The sequence below is a fragment of the Dryobates pubescens genome, chromosome 3 (genome assembly GCF_014839835.1).
Source record: "Dryobates pubescens isolate bDryPub1 chromosome 3, bDryPub1.pri, whole genome shotgun sequence".
In the NCBI taxonomy this organism is placed as follows: Eukaryota; Metazoa; Chordata; class Aves; order Piciformes; family Picidae; genus Dryobates; species Dryobates pubescens.
The window spans coordinates 48,455,482-48,478,324 of NC_071614.1; the positions used below are offsets into that span (position 1 = coordinate 48,455,482).

Here is a 22,843-nt window from a genome sequence, read left to right on the forward strand (position 1 = left end):
TGCTGCTGTAAATTGCTGTAGCTACCCAGTACCTACATTAGCTTGTACCAGGGCCAGCCTGTTCCATTCACATTGGCCAACTCTCCTCTGCCCTCCCTGTCCTTTCCCTTTTTCTGTCTAGCTAAAATGAGATAAAGATGTTGCTGTGAGAGGGAAAGAGTGAGAGCTCACCACGGAGCTAGGCAGAATAGGAGCAGGTGCTGAGCAACATTTCCAGGAGTTCAGCTCCCTCTCAATGGGCTGGGTGCCCCTCAAGAGCCTGGCTTGGCAGCTGTGTCGGATTGAATGCAAGTCCAGCATGGCCCCTCAGTGCTGTGACCCAGTGTATGAGCTTCTCTATTTCCGCTGGAGAAAATAGATCCAAGATTTATAGATCAATGGTAACCACGTCAGATGTACTCCCACTATTGTTTTTCATTTGTCATTAGTTCAATAAAAACCCGATGCTGAATAAATGTATTTATCAGCTATCAAGGGTACAGGAGGGTGGCTGGCAATAGGAGGTGGGTGTGGTGTATCACAGACAAGAAAACTTTGTAAATCTGAACATCCAGACAGATTTGTCAAAGAGATGTTCTTAGCTGGGTTAATCCCTCACAGACAAATTTATATTATGGATGGACATATATTTAAACAAATACAAGGCATGCATAAAATATCTCCTGATTTGAGAGCTGTAACAATGACGGAGCAAGCATATCACCACCAGGTCAGCCAAGAAGGCAGATCCTCTGGAAACATGAGCCTGACCTGACCACAGGTGGTTCTCAGGCCAGCTGTAATTCATCACCATTCCTGTTAACTAATCAGAACAGGAGAATGGTGAGGTTTGGTTTTTTTTGTTTCTGATTATTTTAGACTTGGATTTCTCTCATGAACACGATCGTGGAGACACAACTTTGTGCAAAGATGGTGTAGTCGAGCATATTTATTTCAAGGCTGATGTAACAGATGTACTTGTAGGTATAAAATGTGACTTTGTGAAAGCTCTCTGTGCGCTCACTTGGGAAGGAAAATTCAGATCACAGCATCTCTTCAGTCACAACTGGTATGGGATGGAGGGAAGCCCAAACAAAGGTGATCAAATCACTGAGTGGGGTGGAGAATGATGATACTGCCTAGTTCTTACGTCGCGCTTTTCACCAGGAGATCACAAAATAGCTTGAGAGTTACAGCTCTCACAAAGGTGAAAGGGAATTCCAGTCCTGTGTTATATCCATTAAGGCTGTTGCATCTTGTACAGATCAAAGAGAGAGTTAAGTCACAGCTAACACTGGTGAGCTTGAATGTTTTGGGTAAAACAGAATACAATAAAATGTTTGCTGTCTTGCTGTACAACATTAATTACAAAACTGTGAAGGCTCCTGATGCCTGGAGTATATTGAGAAGAGCTCAGTAAAGAAGGTGTTGCAGAAGGTTTCCAGCTGAAACACAAACAGGACCATTTACAGATGCTTTACTGAACAGAAGTGCCAAATCTTAGGTTAGGTTTTGGCCACAGACCAAAAATACTTTCCACAGGAGGTGATTATTATGTATGATTCATACAGTGAGTCCACATGCGTAAAAATAATACTGCTTAGCCCTCAGTGTTCAAAGTGCTTTTGCATTTTCAAAGTGCTGTGTAAACATTAGTTAATTAACGACATTAAGTGAGTTGCATTTTTGTGCATTTAAGCATTGACGTTTTGACAATAAATGGTTTGAGAGACTTTATATGCATCAGTGCGTGTGAGCAGCTCACATAAATTGTGCTAATGTTCTCAATTGTGTTAGTAATTTAGATGCTTTTTATCTTACGCTGAGCAGATAGATTGAGTGAAGGTTATCTGCAGATAGCAATGCGCCATAAATAAGGCATCTTCTTGTCCTCTCTAATCAAACCTAAGTCTGTGCTTACTCGCATCTGTGGCTTGTGTGCTGTGATCTGCCGCAGGAAGAAAAAACACTGGTAGGAGTTGCAAACCACTAAGAGCCATCATTAGCATTCCAGCTGCGGCAACACAGCTCTGTCCAGAAGATGGATTTTGTGGAATGGGTGTACCCAAGGTTAGATATTGAGACTTGGTAAGGCACTGAAACATCTGCTGGCTATTTCACAGAGAACTGTCAGCCTATTACCATCTATTAAAATTAATTTAGAAGTGATCCCTTGGAGTTGAATCTCTTTTTTCTCCTTCCCAATTCTTGTAAAAAACCTTGGCATACACTTGACATTTATATCTATCCCAGTGGATTTTTTTTTTTTTTTTTTTTAATCTAAACAACCTGTATTAAAGTTGCAGTATCCTCTGTGGGAGACATTCATCAATTGTATCTGGCTGGCTTAATGACCTTTCACATGAAGACATTCTGGCTGAATCGCAGACCAAGCTCACATGCCAAAACTGTAATCACATCTGCTCTCAAGCACAGATCTTCCGTACTAATCCCAGATTCTCACAGGTGCAAATACCCCAAAAGCAGGCTCTGAAGTGCAGCCGTTCCCTGAACTGACCCAGGCACCAGCTCAAGTTCTTGAGTTCTCTAGGAGTAAGTATTTTACATCAAATTTTCTTGTCACGCTGTTCCTTGTTCCTCCTGATCTCCCTTCTGAATAGCAATAAACACTGCAGAGGTTGCATTTAGGTCATGCAGACGCCTGCCTTGGTTTCTTTCAGGATGCTGGGAATCGACCATTGTGAAATCTTGTGAAAATAACTCATCACTCTGCAGTCATTCTTATTTAACAAAACCACAAATTATTTTGTCATGCCCACCTCAGGGTCTCAGGCATGAATAGGGTGTAATTGTGACTGTAAGTGACTTTCTGCAAAAAGAAGAAAAGACTTTTGTGTAGGAAGGAGATATATAGACTGGGTTTTTTACATACAGTTTCCCTGGCATCTATCTGATGTTCACTAAGCAAATGATCCTGAGCTGATCCCCTTTTTTGAAAGGGACAGTGGAGTGAGCATCCTGGGAATGGAAGTGTTTCTCTCTAGCAGTACTGGAAATTTAATATCTTCCTCTTCTGCCTGGTTCTGTTTTTTTCTGATGGCAAAAAAGATTAGCATTAGAATGAGAGGCATACAGTATATAAGCCTTTGTCCTTTAAAAATGGTCTTTAATAGCTTTCATTAATGAGTTTAATTTGATCTATAAATGACAGATAACTAATCATAAACCATTTTCTTCAAGGAGAGAGATAAGGTAATATTTATATAAATGAGATTCAGTCCAGGTTTTAGTATGAGGAATGGTTTCAGAGCTGTTTCAAGTTATGCAATGTGGCCTTTATCATTGAGAAAGCAATTTTTTTGTTAATTTTAATTTTTATCTACAACAAACTTTTTAAATTAAGAGTTTTGCAAACTCAGTGTCTATAATGTCCCTTTATACCTGGGTAGCAGAATCACAGAAACATTCAGGTTGGAAAAGACCCTCAGGATCACCAAATCCAACCAATAATCCTACTCTACAAGGTTCATGCCTAATCCATATCTCCAGGCACCACATCCAAATCACTTTTAAACACATCCAGGGTTGGTGACTCAACCACCTCCCTGAGCAACACATTACAATGCCTGACCATTCTTTCCCTGAAAATTGTTTCCTAATGTCCAGTCTAAACCTACCCAGTTGCAGCTTGAGGCTGTTCACTCTTGTTCTGTCACTAATTACCTGTGAGAAGAGACCAGCACCAGCCTCTCCACAGTGTCCTTTCAGGTAGTTGTACAGAACCATGAGGTCTCCCCTCAGCCTTCTCTTTTTCAAACTAAATAGCCCCAGCTCCTTCAATTGCTTCCAGGCCCTTCACCAGCTTCCTTGCCCAGCAGGTATGTTGTCCTTTCACTTTGCCACCACCACAGGAGTTTTAATCCCCTCAAAGGGGAGTAATCAATTAGCTGTCCACACCAGCATTGCCTGTACCTATGTTTTACCTCAGATAAAGAATAGAGAATATATGAATGTGCTGGGGAGAACCTGCAGTGCATTGCAGTCAGTTGCAGTGGCAGTGGCAGTGCTGCTAACACAGTTTAAGTGGGCACTCTTCAGCCCTAGAAGTGCAATTTTTACAACACTTGTTGAGTTTTTGGAAATGTAGCTGTAGTCAAACTTGGCATCCAAAGTGCTGCTGTTGTCCTCCCACAGGGTGGGAAATGCTTAACTGCACTGATCCAAAACCCCTCTGGAGTTGTCAGCTTTTGGATAAAGAGTAACTAACGTGAGTATTAATGTAGGATGAAGGTGAGAATGGTTAAGGAAAATGCAATGGCAAGAAAGGGAAATAACCAGTGAGAGCTTTCTTCAATTATATTAGGTTTTCAGAGACTTCTACATCAAATCAAAGCTTTTTAAGGAGAAACCTTCCAGGTTCTAGGCTCTACCCTCCAAACCTAAATTACGTGTACCTGCCTGAAGGATAGGAGGTGCCATCACATGGTCTCTCTGTGTGACTTTAAAACATGGGACTGTTTTATATTCAGAATCTTGCAGCAGCCAAAAAGATGTTGGCGAGGAGGAGATTATGTTTCTGTTTTTAAGTGTATTCTTTTTTCCTTGAGTGGTGGGTTCTGTGCAAGTAATGCTGATTCTTCTGTGGGCCCTGGGAAGGAGTGGGAATTGTATTGGTACATATTACATGGTACTACAAGAAAACTGGTAAAAATGTCAAGAAAGCAAGTGACACCTCCACCTCAGAAGATGCAGCAAAGAGCTTTTGGTGTTAGTGGAGCATCACATTAGCTGGGGATTAAGGTACCACAGATTGGATGCCCAAACATCCAGGCTTAGGATGGTCATAATTACTGGGGTCTGTGGGGGGCATTTAAGTCAAAACTGTCCTGAAATGATACTGGAAAAATGTGTGTTGCAAAGTAAAACATGGTGCAAAAAGTTGGCCTTTGGGATTACAATGCCCTGCTTGATTGTGTGCCGTAATATCGTCTTATTCAGCGGAGATCCACAATGAGGATGTAATGATAACTTTAAGTAAGCCGATGATTTATCTTCTCCAAAACGCAAAGTTGTGGTAAAACTGCCTATCAGATATTCCTTCACAAGACCTTATTTAACGCAGTTATATTTGTATGCATACCCTCTCTGCACATTTGCCATTTGTCACTGAGATAGCAAATTACATTCATCAGGACCCATTCATTCCCCTGGTTTCGCTGAATGCAGGATTATCTTGGCTGTGTCAGCTGCCCTATGACTGGGAACTGTGAAAAATGGAGGTCGCCTTCAGATATTCCAAACATGTATCTTCAAAGGACAGTAGGTATTAAGCTGGAGAAGATGAATGGGCTTTATGGCATCATCTTTGTGTGGCATAAAAGTGAATTGCGCAGATTGATGGATATCTTGGTAAAAACAAATGCATTTTTAAACTACTCTCTTGCCCCTTTCCTGACGAGTTGTAGTGACCATCAAAACAAATATACTGCGACGTTGCCTTAAATCCTAGGCTGGTTTTACAGGTTTAAGGACCCTGAAAAACTTGTATTTGCTGGGGACAAAAAAAAAACCAACCAAACCACATTAATTACCAGTTATTTTATGGGTTCAAGCTGGAGGATAGAAAGTTCCACGTGAATCTAAGGAAAAACTTTTTCACTGTGAGGGTGACAAAACACTGGAGTGAGCTGCACCTAGAGAGACTGTGGAGTCTCCGTCTCTGGAGACATTCAAAACCCGCCCAGATGCGTTCCTGTGTGACCTACTCTAGGTGATCCTGACCTGGCAGGGGGGGTTGGACTAGATGATCTTTTGAGGTCCCTTCCAACCCTTAATGTTCTGTGAGTTTGTGATCTGTGTTTGTATTAACACAGAGAAGGACAATGAAGCTGGTGAAGAGTCTGGAGAACAGGCCTTTTGAGGAGCAGCTGATGGCACTGGGGTTTTTCAGTCTTGGTGAAGAGGAGGCTGAGAGGAGACCACATTGCTCTCTATGACTCCCTGGAAGGAGGTTGCAGTTAGGTGGGGATTGATCTCTTCTCCCTAGTAACAAGTGATAGGATGAGAAAAAAGGCCTCAAGTTGCACCAGCGGAGGTTTAGATTGGATATTAAAAGAAACTTCTTGACTGACAAAATGGTTCTGGAAGTAGTGGAATCGCTGTCCCTCGCAGTATTCAAAAAAGATGTAGTGCTTAGGCACATGGTTTAGTTATGGACTTGATCTTAAAGGTATTTTCCAGTCTTTGTGATTCTATGCTTCTATATAGTCATGCAATATATAAGCAGCTGGGACATGATACAATTTTGTTGCTGACCATTTGTAAGTTCCTCAGAAGATCTTGTCATGATTTCCTGCGTTAGATCCAGATGCTTCTTTAGACCAGTCACTTCGCTCGTATTGCAGGTACTTTGTTCACACACAAAACAGCTACAGCCCAGCACAAAGAGTCACTAGGTCCAAAAGGGAAAGCTCCACCTGTATTACTCTGTATTCAATAAAATTATTGAAAGCAGAGTGGATTCTCTCGAGGAGAATGAGTAAACTTTAGAAACATCCAAGGTAACACAGAGAAAGAATTACTGTTATGATTCTCACAATACATAGGTGTAGTGAAAGGATGTGCCAGAGGAAAGCATGCAGTGAAGCTTGTGAACTTTGCTTGTGACCATTGACAGAACTTTTTTTTTTCCCCCCTGTAGCATCTTTGCTTGAGAGAGAACAGGAGAAAAAAATCCCAGGGTCCTGGTCTAGTTCTGTTACTTTTGTTCTCTGTGACTTTGAACACAGCAAATTTCTGCTTAGAGGTGGAACTATCCACAACAATCCCATGCAGAGCTACAGGCTGGGGTCAGAGTGGCTGGAGAGCAGTCAGGTGGAAAGAGACCTGGGGGTGCTGGTTGATGGTAGGCTGAACATGAGCCTGTAGTGTGCCCAGGCAGCCAGGAGGGCCAATGGCATCCTGGCCTGCATCAGGAACAGTGTGGCCAGCAGGAGCAGGGAGGTCATTCTGCCCCTGTACACTGCACTGGTTAGGCCACACCTTGAGTCCTGTGTCCAGTTCTGGGCCCCTCAGTTTAGGAAGGAGGTTGACTTGCTGGAACGTGTCCAGAAAAGGGCAACAAAGTTGGTGAGGGGCTTGGAGCACAGCCCTGTGAGGAGAGGCTGAGGGAGCTGGGGTTGCTTAGTCTGGAGAGGAGGAGACTCAGGGGTGACCTTATTGCTCTCTACAACTACCTGAAGGGGGGTTGTAGTGAGGCGGAGGTTGGGCTCTTCTCCCAGGCAACCAGTACGAGAACAAGAGGGCACAGTCTTAGGCTGCGTCAGGGGAGGTTTAGGCTGGATGTTAGGAGGAAGTTTTACACAGAGAGAGTGATTGCCCATTGGAATGGGCTGCCTGGGGAGGTGGTGGGGTCGCCGTTGCTGGGGGTGTTCAGGGCGAGGCTTGACAGGATGCTTGGTTGCATGGTTTAGTTGATTGGGTAGTGTTGGATGATAGGTTGGACATGATGATCTCGAAGGTCTCTTCCAACCTGGTTTATTCTATTCTATTCTATTCTATTCTATTCTATCAGAACTGTTTACTGGAACTATCACAAAACTGTAATGTTTGCTTGTGTGTGAGTTCTCTGGGTAAAAGTGCTTCCTCACTATAAAGTATTACGGTGTTTCAGTAGTATGTAGATAGGCATGTGCTGTACTGGTAAGTGTGATTTTGTAGGTGTGTCTGGAACCCATGTGATGCGAGGAGTAATTTGTCTTCATCTGCTGAGCACAAGCAGAGCTGTGGGAGTAGGCATAATATCTATGGAGAGATATTCTGATGGTGCTTTAAATTTATCCCCTGCATTTTGTTTAGAGGCAGGGATTGCTGCAAAGCCTTGTGTACTGTTCCTTTGGGATGTTGTTTATTAGGGTTTGGTTTGGTTTTGAGTTGCCTTTGGACTTTGGATTATCTTTCAGTCCAAGCAAGGTATGCTTATTGTCATGAGATGGGATATTAAAGCACTAATAACAGCTTCCTAGTTTTGAACTTCAGTCAGACCACCATAGAGAACATTCCACTCTGTGATAAGCATAAATAATTTTGTAATTCATGTATTTTGTGCTTTTGGATTTTTTTCTTTCAATGACCAGTGAAGTAATGTGATGGCTTAAGTGAAAGTTGCTACTTCACAGCTGGTCCTCAACAGGTATTTCTCTTGATTTCTATTAATGGATCATAATGCTCCATTAATACCATTACTTGCAGGAGGTTTACAGGAAAGTGGATTTTATTTAGGAATAAACTTTGGATTTAAAGAATGTCAAAACTCAAACCAATGCAAATCAAAGAGCTTTGTCCTGAGAAAACACAACTTTCTCCCTCCACCAGCAGGACTGAAAGGTGATCTAGAGTTTGCCTGTTTGCCTCAAGCTGGGCTCATTTGGGTAGCTGCAAGTTCAGGTAAACAGGGACATGTTTTGGCTGCAGTGGATTTGATGCTGGGCCTGGTGTAAAGATCTTAAGGTTGGGTGAATTGTTCTGTGAACATCATCACACAGTTCGTTGCTTGTCAAATTCACCACACACCGTTTTGACACCTCTGCCTCGCTTAAATCTTGTTATGAGGGTGGAAGTGGTGCCAAAGATTTGTATTTGCCCTGAATACTTGACAGAAGTTCTTTTTGAGAGTAATTCCACAATTATAGACCATGATGTCATGCCAAAAAGAGCAGACAGTCAGTTAGGCCCTATGCTTTAATAGCTTGTGTGAAATTAGTAATAATACCAGGAGGCTGAACTTCAATTCACGGTGCTGTGAAATGAGCAATTTTTATAGGGCCTGAAGCATTCACCTTTAGAAGGATCATGTGAAAACTTCTCGCCTCAACCACAGCTCATTTCCAAGTGGGATGCAGTCCTCTCTGCTCTTTTGTTTTGGTCAGGCAGGCTGGTATCTGGACAGCTGGCCAGATGTGCATGGTGCTTAGGAAAGACAGCGCCTCTGGCAGAGTGGATAGACTCACAGCTGCTGCAAAGGATATCACAGATGCCTGTGTTATTTTACAAAGCTGGTATTTCCATCTGTTAGTTGGTTGCAATAGGATTACCAGAGGATCAGATTGGGCAGAGGGTAGGCTGAAGGGGAGACTATCACCATCAAGAGCATCACTTACCAGTACTTTAAGGGGACAGAAACAGATGTTGGGCTCTTTGAAGTGTACCTCTGGATGTAGTCAGTTCAATGTGTCAGCTTGGTAACTGTCAGAAAACCAGAAAAGAAAGAGATGGAAAGTGGGGTCCCTGACAGTAAGAAGGAGAGCGAGTGTGAGATGTGGATTTCTGAGCAGCAAATTCGGCCATTGCCACAGAGCTACAAGACATTTTACACAGTATGTGGGGACCAGCTAGGACACTCACAGCCTGTGGTGCATTAGAAATATTTTCCTCCTTATTCTTTGCTTCCCACAACTAGGATTTTGATTCCACTGGTCTCTACAAGTGAAATCCTGTCAGGCAATGAAGGTCAATGGGGCTGCCTGAGCAGCTGCAGTATGAACAGAAGGAAAATGTGGAATTGCAGCACAGCTGAAGTTCAAGGCTTCTTCCTTACAGGCACTGTAGTCATGCAGTCTTAATGGGTGCAAGCAGCTTTGAACTGTGACTGATACAGATGTTTGAGAAAGCATCTGAAGATTTCAGGTAATTAAATTTGAGCATCATAAGAACTTCAATTCTTTTGGAGGCAAATGCTGTTTCCAGGGTTATGGAGTATAGGTGCCTATCCAAGCATGCTCAAGTCAATAAAAAGCCTTTGTTTGGCTTCACTGAGTTTTGAATTTAGACTTCAGAATGTTTGATGAACTAAAATTGTTACAGAAAGCTTCTGTTTTTTGCTATCACCTTACAACAATAGTAGGAACAGGTAAAGGCATTATGTAAAATGGATTCTTCACATGTACAAAGAGCTGCTTCATTCTCTTTGTTACTGTTACTTTGATTTGGGATTGGGGAAGGGTTTTTTACAGATTAGCACTGTTTTTCTATTATGTATTTTCCTGTAAGATTTAAATTATGATGCAACTTGTCACATAATAAAAAGGAGTCACTGCTTGCTGAATACTGGGGACATGCATAAAGTACTTGGGAGGGCTGAAATGCAGTTGGATTTATTTTGGGTTTGAGCTGTTATTTTGTTGGGACACAAGGTGGCAAAGGCATGGAAACACTCATTAGAGAAAATAGTCTAGAATGTCTTTTGATCGGTTTTCTACTTCAAGTCTTCCAAGTTTGTGTGTGTGTGTGTGTATATATATATACACACGCATATATACACACAGCTTGGCACTTGGTTGTGCAGTACACGTGACAACATTTGGCATGTCCTGTGATTTGTGTTTGACAACACCTGTTTGTAGCCCTCTAAACAGATAGGGAAATTAAGTCACAGGAAATGCACAACCTCTTAGAGGCCACAGCAAAAGAACTGAAATAAGACTGCGAGAGTTGGGGCTGTTCAGACTAAAGAAGAGAAGACTCTGAGGAGACCTTCTAGTGGCCTTCCATTACCTAAAGGGGGCCTACAAGAAAGTTGGGGAGGGACTTTTTACAACAGCTTGTAGTGATAGGACAAGGGGGAATGGCTTTAAGCTGGAAGAGGGGATGTTTAGACTGGGTATTAGAAAGAAATTCCTTACAGTGGGGGTGGTGAGACACTGGAATAGGTTGCCCAGGGAGGTTGTGGGTGCTCCCTCCCTGGAAGTGTTCAAGGCTGAGATGGACAGGTTTTTGAGCAACGTGTTCTGATGGAAGGTGTCTCTGCCATGGGCCAGGGGTCATAACTAGATGATCTTTAAGGTCCCTTCCAACCCAAACCATTCTATGAAAGTAAATCAGAAGACCTAGGAAGGTCTGTTGGTTTTAGATACTAAAACATATCTAGGTGCAGCTGTAGTGTTCTCCTCTATTGGTGACTATGCACAGATGAGCACATATGCATACAATATCCCCTCCACACTGCAGCAGAGGGAATGGTCCTTTAAGAACTTGATGTGTGCTGTTAGTTTGCAGGGCTTTTTTTTTTCTCTTCTAAAAGCAGACATGAAAAGAGAGTGCAAAGTTGCCAGAAAGCATAAGCAGACTTGTTTTATCATGGCTTTGGATATGCCAAGGCTCATGATTGTTCCATCAAGTGATGCACGTCCATCTTGCTCAATTTGCCTTCTGTGGGCACAGCTGTCTCCTGGTGGGTGGTGTCTGTGTGTTAGTGGGGCTCAGCTACTGCTCAAGGTAGAGCTCCCAGCTCTGCCATATAGTTTATGGAACCCTCAGTAGCTTTTCATTGTTCCTGCACTGTGATGATGATGCAGTCTCTGAGTGCTCACCTGTCCCAGCCTCCCATGGAGCTTTTGTAGACCATTAGTGGCCCAGAGATGGGCCACAAAACTTGTCAGAGGGCTGAAACACCTCTCCTGTGAAGAAAAACTGAAGTGAGTTGGAGTTGTTCAGCCTGAAGAAGTTGAAGTGAGTTGGAGTTGTTCAGCCTGAAGAAGTTGGAAAACTCCAGGGAGATATTATTGTGGCCTTTCAATACTTTATGGGGGACTATAAGAAAGATAGAGACAAGCTTTTAGTCAGGGTTTGTTGCAACAGGACAAGGGGTGATGGTTTCAAACCAAAAGAGGGGAGATTTAGACTAGAGAAGGTGGTGGAAGACTGGCTCAGGTTGCCCAGAGAGGTGGTGGATGCCCCATCCCTGGAAACATTCAAGGTCAGGTTAGATCGGGCTCTGAGCAACCTGATCTAGTTAATGTCCCTGCCAGCTGCAGGGGGCTTGGACTAGATAACATTTAAAAGTCCTTTCCAACACAAACTGTTCTATGATTCTATGAGTGAACTAACCCAAAGTGCACTAACACACCAAGAAACTTAAAGTGCTCCCAAATTCACTGGGGGAAAAACCAAGTAAACAAAACCTTACCAAACAAAAACCAGGAGGAAATACTTTTGCTAGTTTCTTTCTGCTGCTGCTATTAAGACCAACAGTGCTTTTATACCCAGTGGAGAGGGTTTTAGTTCTTGAGATTTGGCTGTACTCTTGTAAAATCCTGACATTATTGACTGACTCTGGGTCCATTCCACTGCAAAACAGCCTGAGCCCTATGAGCCACACAGAGCCCCAAAAGATAACTGATCCTTGTCAGGTGCAGCTAACAAAGCCCCTGGGAAGCCCCTCAAAATTAGATGGGGCCTGGCAAGGAGAGCAGGGCCAAAGGAAAAAAAAACAAATCAGTGTACTCACAGCCTTGATCTGTGCAGCTGCCTACTGAAGTGAACAGCTCATGCAATTTAACTCCCTTCTTCCTGAGTTGCGGCACTCTTAATTTTGGGGTTCTTTGATCCACCTATTCATAGCTGTGAAGTGAGCAGAATTTAATCAGGTTCTGACAGGGGATGGTTGATTTTAATACTGGCCTCCAAAAAAGAGCTGTCAATCAAGGATGAGCTTTAATACCTTCAACTTGCAGCTCCTTTAAAGTTCTGCTGCAGTTGAGTGGTGCTTGGTCAGCTGTGGAGGAGCTGGGCACCTACAAAAGGTGCTCTGGGCCCCCTGGACATGGCTGGGGGAGTCCCCGGGGGGGCTACTCCCTGCCCTCTGCATAGAGGCAGCATGAAACATCTAATCAAGTTGGCATTTCCTAACCACATGAGAAGAGAGATTTCCTCTTTGAATAAAGAGCAGCTCTCATAAGTGTGCATCCCAAAAGGCCTGCTGAGCTTTTGTGAGGCAGCAGGCAAGGCACGTTTGGAGTCACTTGGATTAAACCTTTCCTTATTGTAGCTGGAACAGGAATAGTGAGGACAAGGATTACTCTTCATACCTAATTTTGAGTTATTTTAACTGGGGATGTTAGATAAAATAGTCAATGACTGGCAGCGTGATAGAATATGGTTTAATTTCAGATTTACTATCTGCCAACACATGCCATTCAATCAGATAAACACAGGATTTCAGCTGTCATCCCAATACCTTATGCATACTTAAAAATAGAGCGCTTTTTCTCACCCCAAGAAGGAATTGAACAGGTTTATACATAGGTTGTATTCAGCCAGGAGGTTAGAAATTTTGAAATAGTCTGCTGTTTCTAGAGAGGTTCCTTATCTTTAAATTAAGGAATTATATTAGAAGTAGTAGAAATTCTCAGGATTGCAGAATTTTTATCATTGTCAACTGCACAGAATAAATAAAAGTAAAGGGAACACCTTGAGAAGTTGAACTATATAGAATGCAGGAAATATCTATAGTATTTAGAGCAGAGAACACAAGACTATATAGAGAGGAAGATAACTCAGAACTTTAATGTGTGGGAATATTATTCCTTCCCTGTTTTCTGAGTTTCCATCCTTGCTCTTTTGACTGTCCCGGTGCATGTATTTGGCCTATGCCTGTAATGCTTGAGCGTCTGCTCTGCTTGGGTGGTGGAGAGAGAAGATGACAATCTAGCGTCACACCAGTGCTATCCTAAACCAGTTTTCACAATAAATATAGTGTAAGCATTCACTGTCTAAAGCTTTCATCATGAGAACACACAACTTTTCTTAGGTGGAAACTTTCATACAGGTAAAACACTATGCATTTGTGGGTATAGGCGAGCATGGCTTTTTGGTGTCAGCACTTCGCCAGTATTTGGATTCTTTATGATATCTCACATGAAAAGTAGCTGATGATACAGTCCAGCATATGTCTATCCTGGTTTGTTTACAAGTGATGCACAGAACAGCTTGTGTCTGTGAATGATCATATGAGCAGACAGCAACAGGCAGTTTCCTTTAAGAGAGGTGATTCTGCCACTTGGCTCTGCTCTCACTGAGCTCACCTGGAGAACTGTGTACATCTCTGGGGCCCCCAGCACAAGAGGGACATTGACCTGCTGGAGCAGGTCCAGAGGAGGTTCACAAAACTGATGAGAGGGCCGGAACACCTCTCCTATGAGGACAGACTGAGAGAGTTGGAGCTGTTCAGCCTGGAGAAAAGGCTCCAGGGAGGCCTTGTAGCAGCATTTCAGTATCTGAAGGGGACCTACAGGAAGGTTAGTTAGGGAGGGACTCTTTAGAAGGGCTTGTAGTGATAGGATGAGGGGCAATGGTTTTAAACTGGAACAGGGTAGATTTAGGTTGGGCATAGGGAGAAAGTTTTTTACAATGAGTGGTGAAATACTGCCTAGAGAGCAACCTGTGGCACCACCCCTGGTTGAAGCATCATCCCTGGAGAGATTCAAGGTCAAACTTTATGGTGCCCTGAGCAACCTGCTCTAGTTGGAGATGTCCCTGCTCACTACAGGGCATTGGACAAGATGGCCTTTGAGTGTCCCTTCCAACCCAATGGATTCTGCGATTCTTGCTCACAAATCCACCAATCCACCAGCAAGCTGCGTCCGTGCAAGCTCTGCCTTGCTGCTTTCTCTCCTGCTCACAAGCCTCTCTTTTCCTTAACACCCACATAACCTGTGCCTTCAGCCTTATATTTCCTACCTAGTTTCCTCTTTCGGGTTCAGTGGTCAGCTTTGATTCAGAGATGGCCTTATTATAGCTACTAGCATTTTCCAGCATAAATTATTATTGCTTGCTCTTATTCCCTTCTGTATTCTACCCGGCTGCTCCAAAATGAGCTCTAAAATGACATCCTGAGCTGCTCAGCATAATGGTAGCTTTGACTTGTACTTTGCTTTGAAGAACAGCTCTAGCAAAGGGACAGCATTTTCTACTGAAGATAAGGGGAAGAAAGGAATTTTTTGAGAGCACTGCTCCCACCAGTTTCCCTGAAGGAGGGAGGATGAAGCCGTTTCTAGCATGTGCAAAGGCGCTCTTGAAGAGCTCTGCTACAGCAGATTGGCTTATTACCCATGGAGACATGAGGACAGCATAATGCCAGCCAAGATGCTGAATTTCCTGTTGCTTGGGCTTCATCCCTTTCTGGTTAAGCTCTCATGCACTTCAGAGAAAAACTTGATTACTGGTTGCAGGTCCCTCAGCTCAGCTGTGGGAGGATCTTTTTGACTTCCACAGCTCCCTCCTGGAGCTGAGTTTTGGCTGTAGAGGCAATTTGGGCTGGGCTGTGCAAACAGATAAAACAAAAAAATAGCAGGTCTAGAGCAAAGTCCAGCATTAAAGGCTCTGGAATTCTGTTTGGTTGGTGTTTGGTTTGGGTTTTTGGCTTTTTTTTATTATTACTATTTTGTTTGGCTTCTTTTTCATCACTTTTAGAAAATCCTTTCATACACAATGATCTTACAAACAATTTATTTGAAATGGTTGGTGGGTGGCGTGTACATTATGGGCTGTGGTTTCATTGATATGCTTAGCCTCGCTAAGTAAATGGCGTATTAAATGTTTTATTTACCCCATGTGCTACCTGTCATCTAATCAGCTTTGGGTTTTGCTGCCTTCTGCTTGTGTTATAGCAAGAGTAAGTGGTTTCATGTAAATTAAAACCACATGAAACCTTTTAAAGCCATTTAAAAAATCCTAAATGGTTTTGCAAGTAGTTTGTCGGACAAGGGTTGGAAAAAGAGCTCTTTGCTTACCCATTTACTCTTTTGTATGCTTATGAGACGCTTCCCATGCGACTCTTTCATCAAACATTGCATCCCAGTACTCATCTAGAATGCCAAAAGTCATTTATACTGTGCTCAAGAGCGGTTTGCATAAACACGAGGCAGTTAACAAAGAATACAGTCGTGAGCTGCAACTGCAAATGTTATTTCGTAAATTACCACACAGATGCACAATAAAGTCAAAACACTCATCCCTGTGATGTTTTCTTGCTTGCCCCGGGCGTAAAAGCATGTTGGCTCAAAAGGTCTTTGCTCTTCTTAACTACTATTACCAATGTTTGTGATTGTAATCCTTTCCCTCTGAATATTTTTTGTTTCTTGCAGGTGGATCGCATCATCTTCTGTGTCTTTTTGGAGATTGACTACAAAATTTTCAAGAAGAAAATGGGCGAGTTTTTCCCCTTAGGTAGGTGCAGTAATCGAGTGCCATCTGACTTGAAAAAACGATGCAGCAGAAAGACAACAGTTGGCATCCTTTCTTCTTTCCCTGCCTCAGCCAAATATTAAAATGTGAACTTTCTTTAAGCGTTGGCTGCACATAGAGGCTGTGATCCCAGACAAATGCAGACATTCAAAATTTGTGAAGCGGTAAAACTACTTGTGATACTGCTTCTGCAAAATCAAGGCCTGCTTTTGTATGCTCAGCACAGCTAGCTGCTTCATTCCCTGCTGTATCCCTATCTCCTCCTGAAACCTGGAGCGTGGCGCTGTCTCTCTTGACTCCAAGAAGAAAATGATTTGCACTAATGTGTATAGCTCCCAGTGTATATTGCTTTTCCATGCACTTTGTACGTGCTCTGCTCTTTCATTAATAATGCTGGTAGGGTTTCTCTGGGCCTGAAAAGATACCACAGGGGTTAGAGCCCAACTGTGTCTGAATGAGAACTTTAAACTTGAGCTGTCCCTGTGCAAGAATGAATGGGAGAAAGATGGCTCTCACCGGAGCACTCGGGAAATGTTAGCCATTCATCTTATGTTTCACACAGGAGGTTACCTTCTAGAATTTAAGAAAACCTGGTGGATAGTAAATTTGTTAATCCCCCTTTTCCCACACACCTGTGATTTATTTTTATCATATATCATTAGCAGTCTGTGTTCAGGTTTTTTATCAAGCCTAACCTTCTGCCATTTTCTTTTGCTTTCTATAACATCAGTCCTGCTATATGTGACAAGATCCAGCTTTTAGTATTTTGTTTTATTGCCCATTTCAGAAGTGGCAGTCACTTAAATACTGCCCACGCTTGCTGTCTGTCTGTCTGTTGGAAAGGGCCTTTGCGTAATAGGAAGCAGAGCTTTGGTCTGTTGTGAGTCTCCATTAATTCTGCAGGACCATACTGTCACAGCAGCTGCAGTAGGTTTTAACTTTTGCTTTGGCTGGTGGTGTGGAAATTGTGATGTTTCTGTCTCACCTCCTAGAACAAAGCTTTCAATCGACAACTTCGTAATCTCCAGTTTGCAATGATTGGCAGCTGAAACTTAAAGACCTGTTGAATTATTCAGGCAGCATAGAATGGTGCCTAATTGCTTAATAATATTTTTGTCTGGGGCACATTGAACACGCATTTCAAAGACTGCATTCATGTCTAATCCGTTCATTGTGTGATTTTATGTTTTTGGCAGTGTACCCCAACACACAGGACAAAGCAGCAGTGCCCTGCCTGCTGCGACTGGCAGTGTCCCTCCCCTTCAGAATAAGCAAGAGTAAACTACGGTGTCAATTTGTCAACACAGTAAAGGATTAATACTTGCCACCACCATTAAGGTCTTTGAAATAGTGGATTAAAGCCTAGTATTGTTGTTATTAATGTAAAATCCACTTGGGGTTGAAGGCCTGAGAGACATGAAGATGCTTCAGAGCTGAAGCGTGGCAAGCCCAGAGGACAATGAGACATATATTTATTTTGGGGGGTGGGGGGTGGTGGTGTTCAAAAGCTGACATTGTTGAACTGCTGTCTACAGAGAACCTCTGTGGTTGGGCGTCATGCTATATAAAGACTTTTATTATCTAAATGATCAGATGTATCATAGTTTTCAAAGCAGATTGATTCTCATGCATGGCAATGTTTTACCCCTTTTTTTGTTTACTTCAACTAGAGCAGGAAATTTGGTATGTGACAGCAGAGAAGTGGTCATGGTGGGGACATTTAAGTGCAGCAAATTCAGTGCATTGCAGATATTTGACGATGCAAAAGATTTGATCCAATGCTTATACAGACAGCTGTCCAGAAAAAGATGGTTTAGTTCTCAGGAGCCACAATTTGGTGTAGATTGCTAAAAAAGGCACAGGACCTATTTTCACAAGCTTCCTCATAATTTTCTCATAACTAATGGTTTTGAGTACCGGTTTTAGTATGCCTTAATGACGCAAATTCCCAGAAGGACCGGAGCACCTCCTGCCTGGTGAGCTGGAATGAGTTAAGCATCTAAAACTATCCCTGGCTCAGTGAAGGATTTTCTGAGCTTGGCTCAGTAGTCAGCAATTCAGATCTTATTTTAATATCTTGTATCACCACAGACACTTGGTATGCCTTTATAGCAGTCACTTAGATCTTCAACTTTTGAGGGCACAGGGAGAGGCATGAAGGATGCATGCAAATCCAGATGATTCTCCATTAGTGTCCCTGGAAAAATAATCAGTATCTAGGTCTCTATTCCTGAAGGAGTGCCCTAATGAAAGCCTTGGAATTAGGCTTTCTTTGCTGTCTTGAATTGACAACTTTTCTGTAGGCTACCACCACTTCCACAGCTGTCAGCTGAAGTCAGCCCCATCCTCAGCCTACTGGTAAGACAATTTGGATGGTGATCACCAGCTGACCATCACATCTGTTGTTTTTTTCTGGTCTCCCATGAATTGTCACAGTATCACAGTACATTAGAGGCTGGAAGGGACCTCAGAGATCATTGGGTCCAACTTCCCCTGCCAAATCAGGGTCACCTGTGGTAGTCCACACAGGAATGCACCCAGACTGGTTTTGAATGTGACCAGAGAAAGAGACTCCACAACCTCTGTGAACAGCCTGTTCCAGTGCTCCATCACCCTCACTGTAAAGAAATTTCTCTCGTGTTGAGGTGAAATGTTCTATGTTCAAGCTTGTACCTGTTGTTCCTTGGCTTATTATTGCACACCACTGAAGAGACTGACCCCCTGTACTTGACATCCACTCCTCAGATATTTATAGACATTGATGAGATCCCCTCTCAGTCCTCTCTTCTCATATGTCATATGCATTTATCATACCAGACTTTGATAAGTTAGCAGCAGCCCCTCCTACTATTGGGATATTCCATCTCTCTGCAGGACTGGTTTCTTGCACAGAGGACTTAGTCATTATGGCTCTGTGTCAAGAAATTAACAACTGTCTCTACCTTTGGCAATAAATTCCTGATGTTTAGACTGTGGAAGGAATTGCCACAACTCTGGAGTTTTGGGTTTGTTTTTTTCAAGTGAATCTATTAATGCAGTGAAATTACAGTCTTTAACGATAGACTTGCCCTAAACTTGAATTGATAGAACACTAACAGGAGAGAGTAACACTGAGATATTGCTTTAAGCTTAGAGGAAAAACATCAAGACATGTTTAAAAGTGTCTCACATTTGGAAACATTATTAAATATATCTGCTTTAATAGATGTGGACAAAAATGCTTAGAAAGAAGAATATATTCATGGAGTTTTATACATAAATAGTTATTACTTTAAAGCCAGTGCATTAATAAATCCAAAAAGACATCCAAGTGCTTGAGCTAGTCAAGTGATAATGAAATGAAGCTAGAGTTACACCTCAGTGCATTAGAATAAGTGGAATATAGATATAGGGAAATTGTTCCGTTAGTCAAAGATACCATTAGACATATTTTGTAAGTGGGATGCCAAAGAAATTAGCTGAGTAATAGTCTTGATATTAGAACAACTGCCAAGACCTTGTCATGTACAAACTTTAAATATATAGGGAGAAGAGGCAGACTTCTAAGTAATTTCATATCTTTGGAGCATAGCAAAGCTGTTCAGTAACAGACCAGTTGCCACAGCCTCAGCATTTCTGATTTAATCTCAGTAATCAGAAGCCAGTACAGAACCTGTGCCAGACCCAGTGTGCTCCAATGGGGAAGTGCCACTTAGTCTTTAACTCAGACTCTGCATCTCATCCTAGTGGATGTCCAGAAAAAGCACCTCTTTTAAGAGAAAGTAAAGGGTGCTGTTCTATGCAGAACTTCCTGTTGAATCTCTGGGGTTTTGCTGGTATTTTTGTGTGCCCTGTAGAAGAGTGAGGGTGGAAGACTGTTTCAGTAGAATGAGCAACCTTATATTCCTAAGGTGGACCAATGGTTTAACATATTAGGTGCAACAAACATTGAAGTATTTTTTTCATTTTACCAGTTGAATCCTATCTCCTAATGGGATAGGATAGCCTAGCCATTCTCCCTTCAGCTGTGTTGGGAAATTCTTCCTACTTAATCTGAAAGAATGTCTTGCTACATATCTTTCAGGCAAAGAAAATATCCTTGTCTGCAGTTCTGACACAGATGTCTAGTTCTTACGTTGCTGGATTCATTGCTACTAGTGGATTCATTGCTACTAGTATTATGAGTGAGCTTTCTGGGAAAGGAGCTGATGCTCGTACCTTTTTTACTCTTGGAATTCATTGTTTCTTCTAACAGGATTCTACATTATCCTAGATACTAGGAATTACTTCTGTTGCTAAATACATGTATTAATTGCACTGACCAGGAAATGCCATAAGAAGTCCCCCTTGGAAAGCTGGAGTTACTTTACAGTGATGCATACTTCTAGGATGCTATTCATAGCAATAAAATCAAGAGTATTTATAAGCAGCTGCCACCTGGAGGCAGAGACACCTTTTGATTTTTTCCACCCTCTTCTATACTGTGCATACCTAGCTACTTCATATGTCAGATATATAGTCTTATAAGGACCTTTGACAAATGCTTACTTTCCTTGGTGGCTGTTGTGAAAGATTTATCTTAAATGGTAATGTTTAAAGTATTTCCAAATCTACTACCTGTTATCAGGGGATTGGAGAGGGGAATATTTTTTATTCAGAAATTGTTCTTTAGACAAAAATAATGTTATGAAGGGTACATACTCTGAAGCTGCAGCATTCAAGGTTATATAGCATTCTTACTACTTTAAACAGAGTAACAAAATTACTTCACGAAAGCATTGCTAAAATTGTTAGAGAGAGGACAGATTTGCACTTTTATTAGACCAGTTGATAGATGGAAGATGCAAGCTTTTAGGCTTTGTGTCCTTTCAGAGCTAATGAAAGGATGCTGAGCCCAAGAGCTTGTTCTATTTTTTTTCCCTTTTTTTTTCCCCTGAGTCATATCAGTTGATGTTAGGAAAAAGAGAACAAAATTGCTTCATCCTGAAAGAAAAAAAAAAATCTCCCCTCTATTCCAGGTTATGCCATTTAGTGCATTTTCTGCTTTTATCCTGGTTGGTGAAAACTCTGTGTGTTCCCACTACCCAAAGCACATAGAGTTAAGAGCTCCTGTCTTATATTAATCCTTCTGTTACTTCAGGAGGATGCACAGCATCCTTGCTGTGCATAAATGTGCAAATATATTACAATTGCAGAGGAAATTCATTGTTAAGAGATCTACCAGGCTTGGAATCAAATTGGAAACTGTCTAAATGGCTGAATGAAGGGCTTTGTATTAAAAAGGCTGATCCCTGCAAGAATACGTGAGCAAACTCTTAAAAGAGAGGTTGTAATTTCTGTACTGGTATTGAGAAGCATTGCCCTCTCCACAAGTATGGCAGACTTCACTGGGGCTGAAGCCATCTTCAGTGTGAGCAAAGGAATCATAACTTAGCCCTTAGTAAGTAATCCTGTATCAAATGGGTAATTTGCTTGATAAATTTAGCCTCTCTATTTGCATTTGCAGTGTTCATGAGCTGATTTGTTTCCTTAATTCATCACCAGAATGTATTCCACAAAATATTTTTCATGACGTTTATTTTACTGTGTGGATAAGTGCCAAGCAGTTTACTGGAAGTACTCGATATCCTTTATCTGAGATTTCACCTGGGTAGCAATTTGCTTCGTAAGTCACGAACCTCCGTCTTTCCTGACTGGTCCAGGCAGGTGTGCAAAGGCCATCAGGGCTTGGAGCCACCAGAAATGGGCATTAGGATGTAAGATCTTGGTGAATTTAAAATCCTTTTATCCTTTTTCTCCTGATCAGTGAGGACCACACGGAAGTTTTGGTTGCAGCAGCTTTACCCCATCCTCATGTGGATTTTTCAGGGTGTCACGTTCACAGCTGATAACTGCCTGGTTTTTCAAAGGTTAAACGAGAGGCACTCAGATATCCCTTTCTTCCCTGCTTTTCCTCACAAATCTGTCAAGTAACTGTGCAGGGACTGTGTCCTTGCTGATGATGCGCAGCCTAAATTTATGTCCAGATGCTTGCTCTAAGTGTATGAACACACCTGGGGCTGAGAAGAAGCTGGGACAGAACCAGCGAGATCAACCATAGCAGCAGCAGAGACACAGTGTCACAGTCTTCGGCCTGTGCTCTGCTTCTGGGCAGGGTCACCTGCAGCTCAGGCCTGTTTGTTAGGAGTAAAATGAGTCTCTCTTGGCTGACCCCACAGATCTGATGGAGCTGCCGTCCCTGCTATTGTATTGGGATGCTCAGGGTGCTCTCTGGTTTCTCTAGCTTTGGAAAATTTTTGGCCTGTCACTTGGAGATCGTGCTTGGCTTTTCAAATGGTGAATGTGCAATAAGATGGTGCATGACCGTGCATCCCTTTCCAGGTCTATGTATCAAGCCATTGAGAGTGTACCAGGGTACCACACAGTGTTTATGCATTCACAGCCATCTGGCTTGCTCAGGACTCCATGCCAGCATTCAGCATTCCCCTCAGATTTCCAGTCTGAGGGGGAATTTTGCATTCAGGCAGACAGGAGGGAGGATTTTTTTGGTGAGTGGAAGGCAATAGTGCTTTTTGGAGAAGGTTGTGGCACACTGGCAATTTCACATGGATGGGAAATGCTTTTGGCACACCTTTGATCTGTCATCATATTAGAGGATGTGATCCTCAGGTAGCTTCTACAAGACCCCTTGCTGATGGGGAGAAGCACAGTCTCACTGTTTCCTATGATGTTTCCTTGTCCATCAGTAGCAGAGGCTTCAGAGGAAGCACCTACATGGGGGAGGTGGAGCAGCCTGTGCACCAGAATAAGATGCTGTCTTTGCTCTAGCTCTGTCCCTCACAGCACGTACAGATCCTGATCAAGTACACTCCAGTGTAAGTAGGGTGCTGTAAAAATTGCTCTC

At 42.5% G+C, this 22,843-nt stretch overlaps 1 protein-coding gene across 6 annotated transcripts in view; it reads left to right on the forward strand.

The window, feature by feature from the left end:
• MACROD2 (mono-ADP ribosylhydrolase 2) overlaps positions 1-22,843 on the forward strand; it is a 1,047,040-nt gene that overhangs the window by 927,765 nt on the left and 96,432 nt on the right. For all 6 annotated transcript variants that reach the window (XM_054180117.1, XM_054180116.1, XM_054180112.1 and 3 more), the window contains exon 9: positions 15,861-15,942. In XM_054180117.1, coding sequence (XP_054036092.1) covers positions 15,861-15,942 — 82 coding nt within the window. The remainder of the gene's footprint in view (positions 1-15,860; positions 15,943-22,843) is intronic.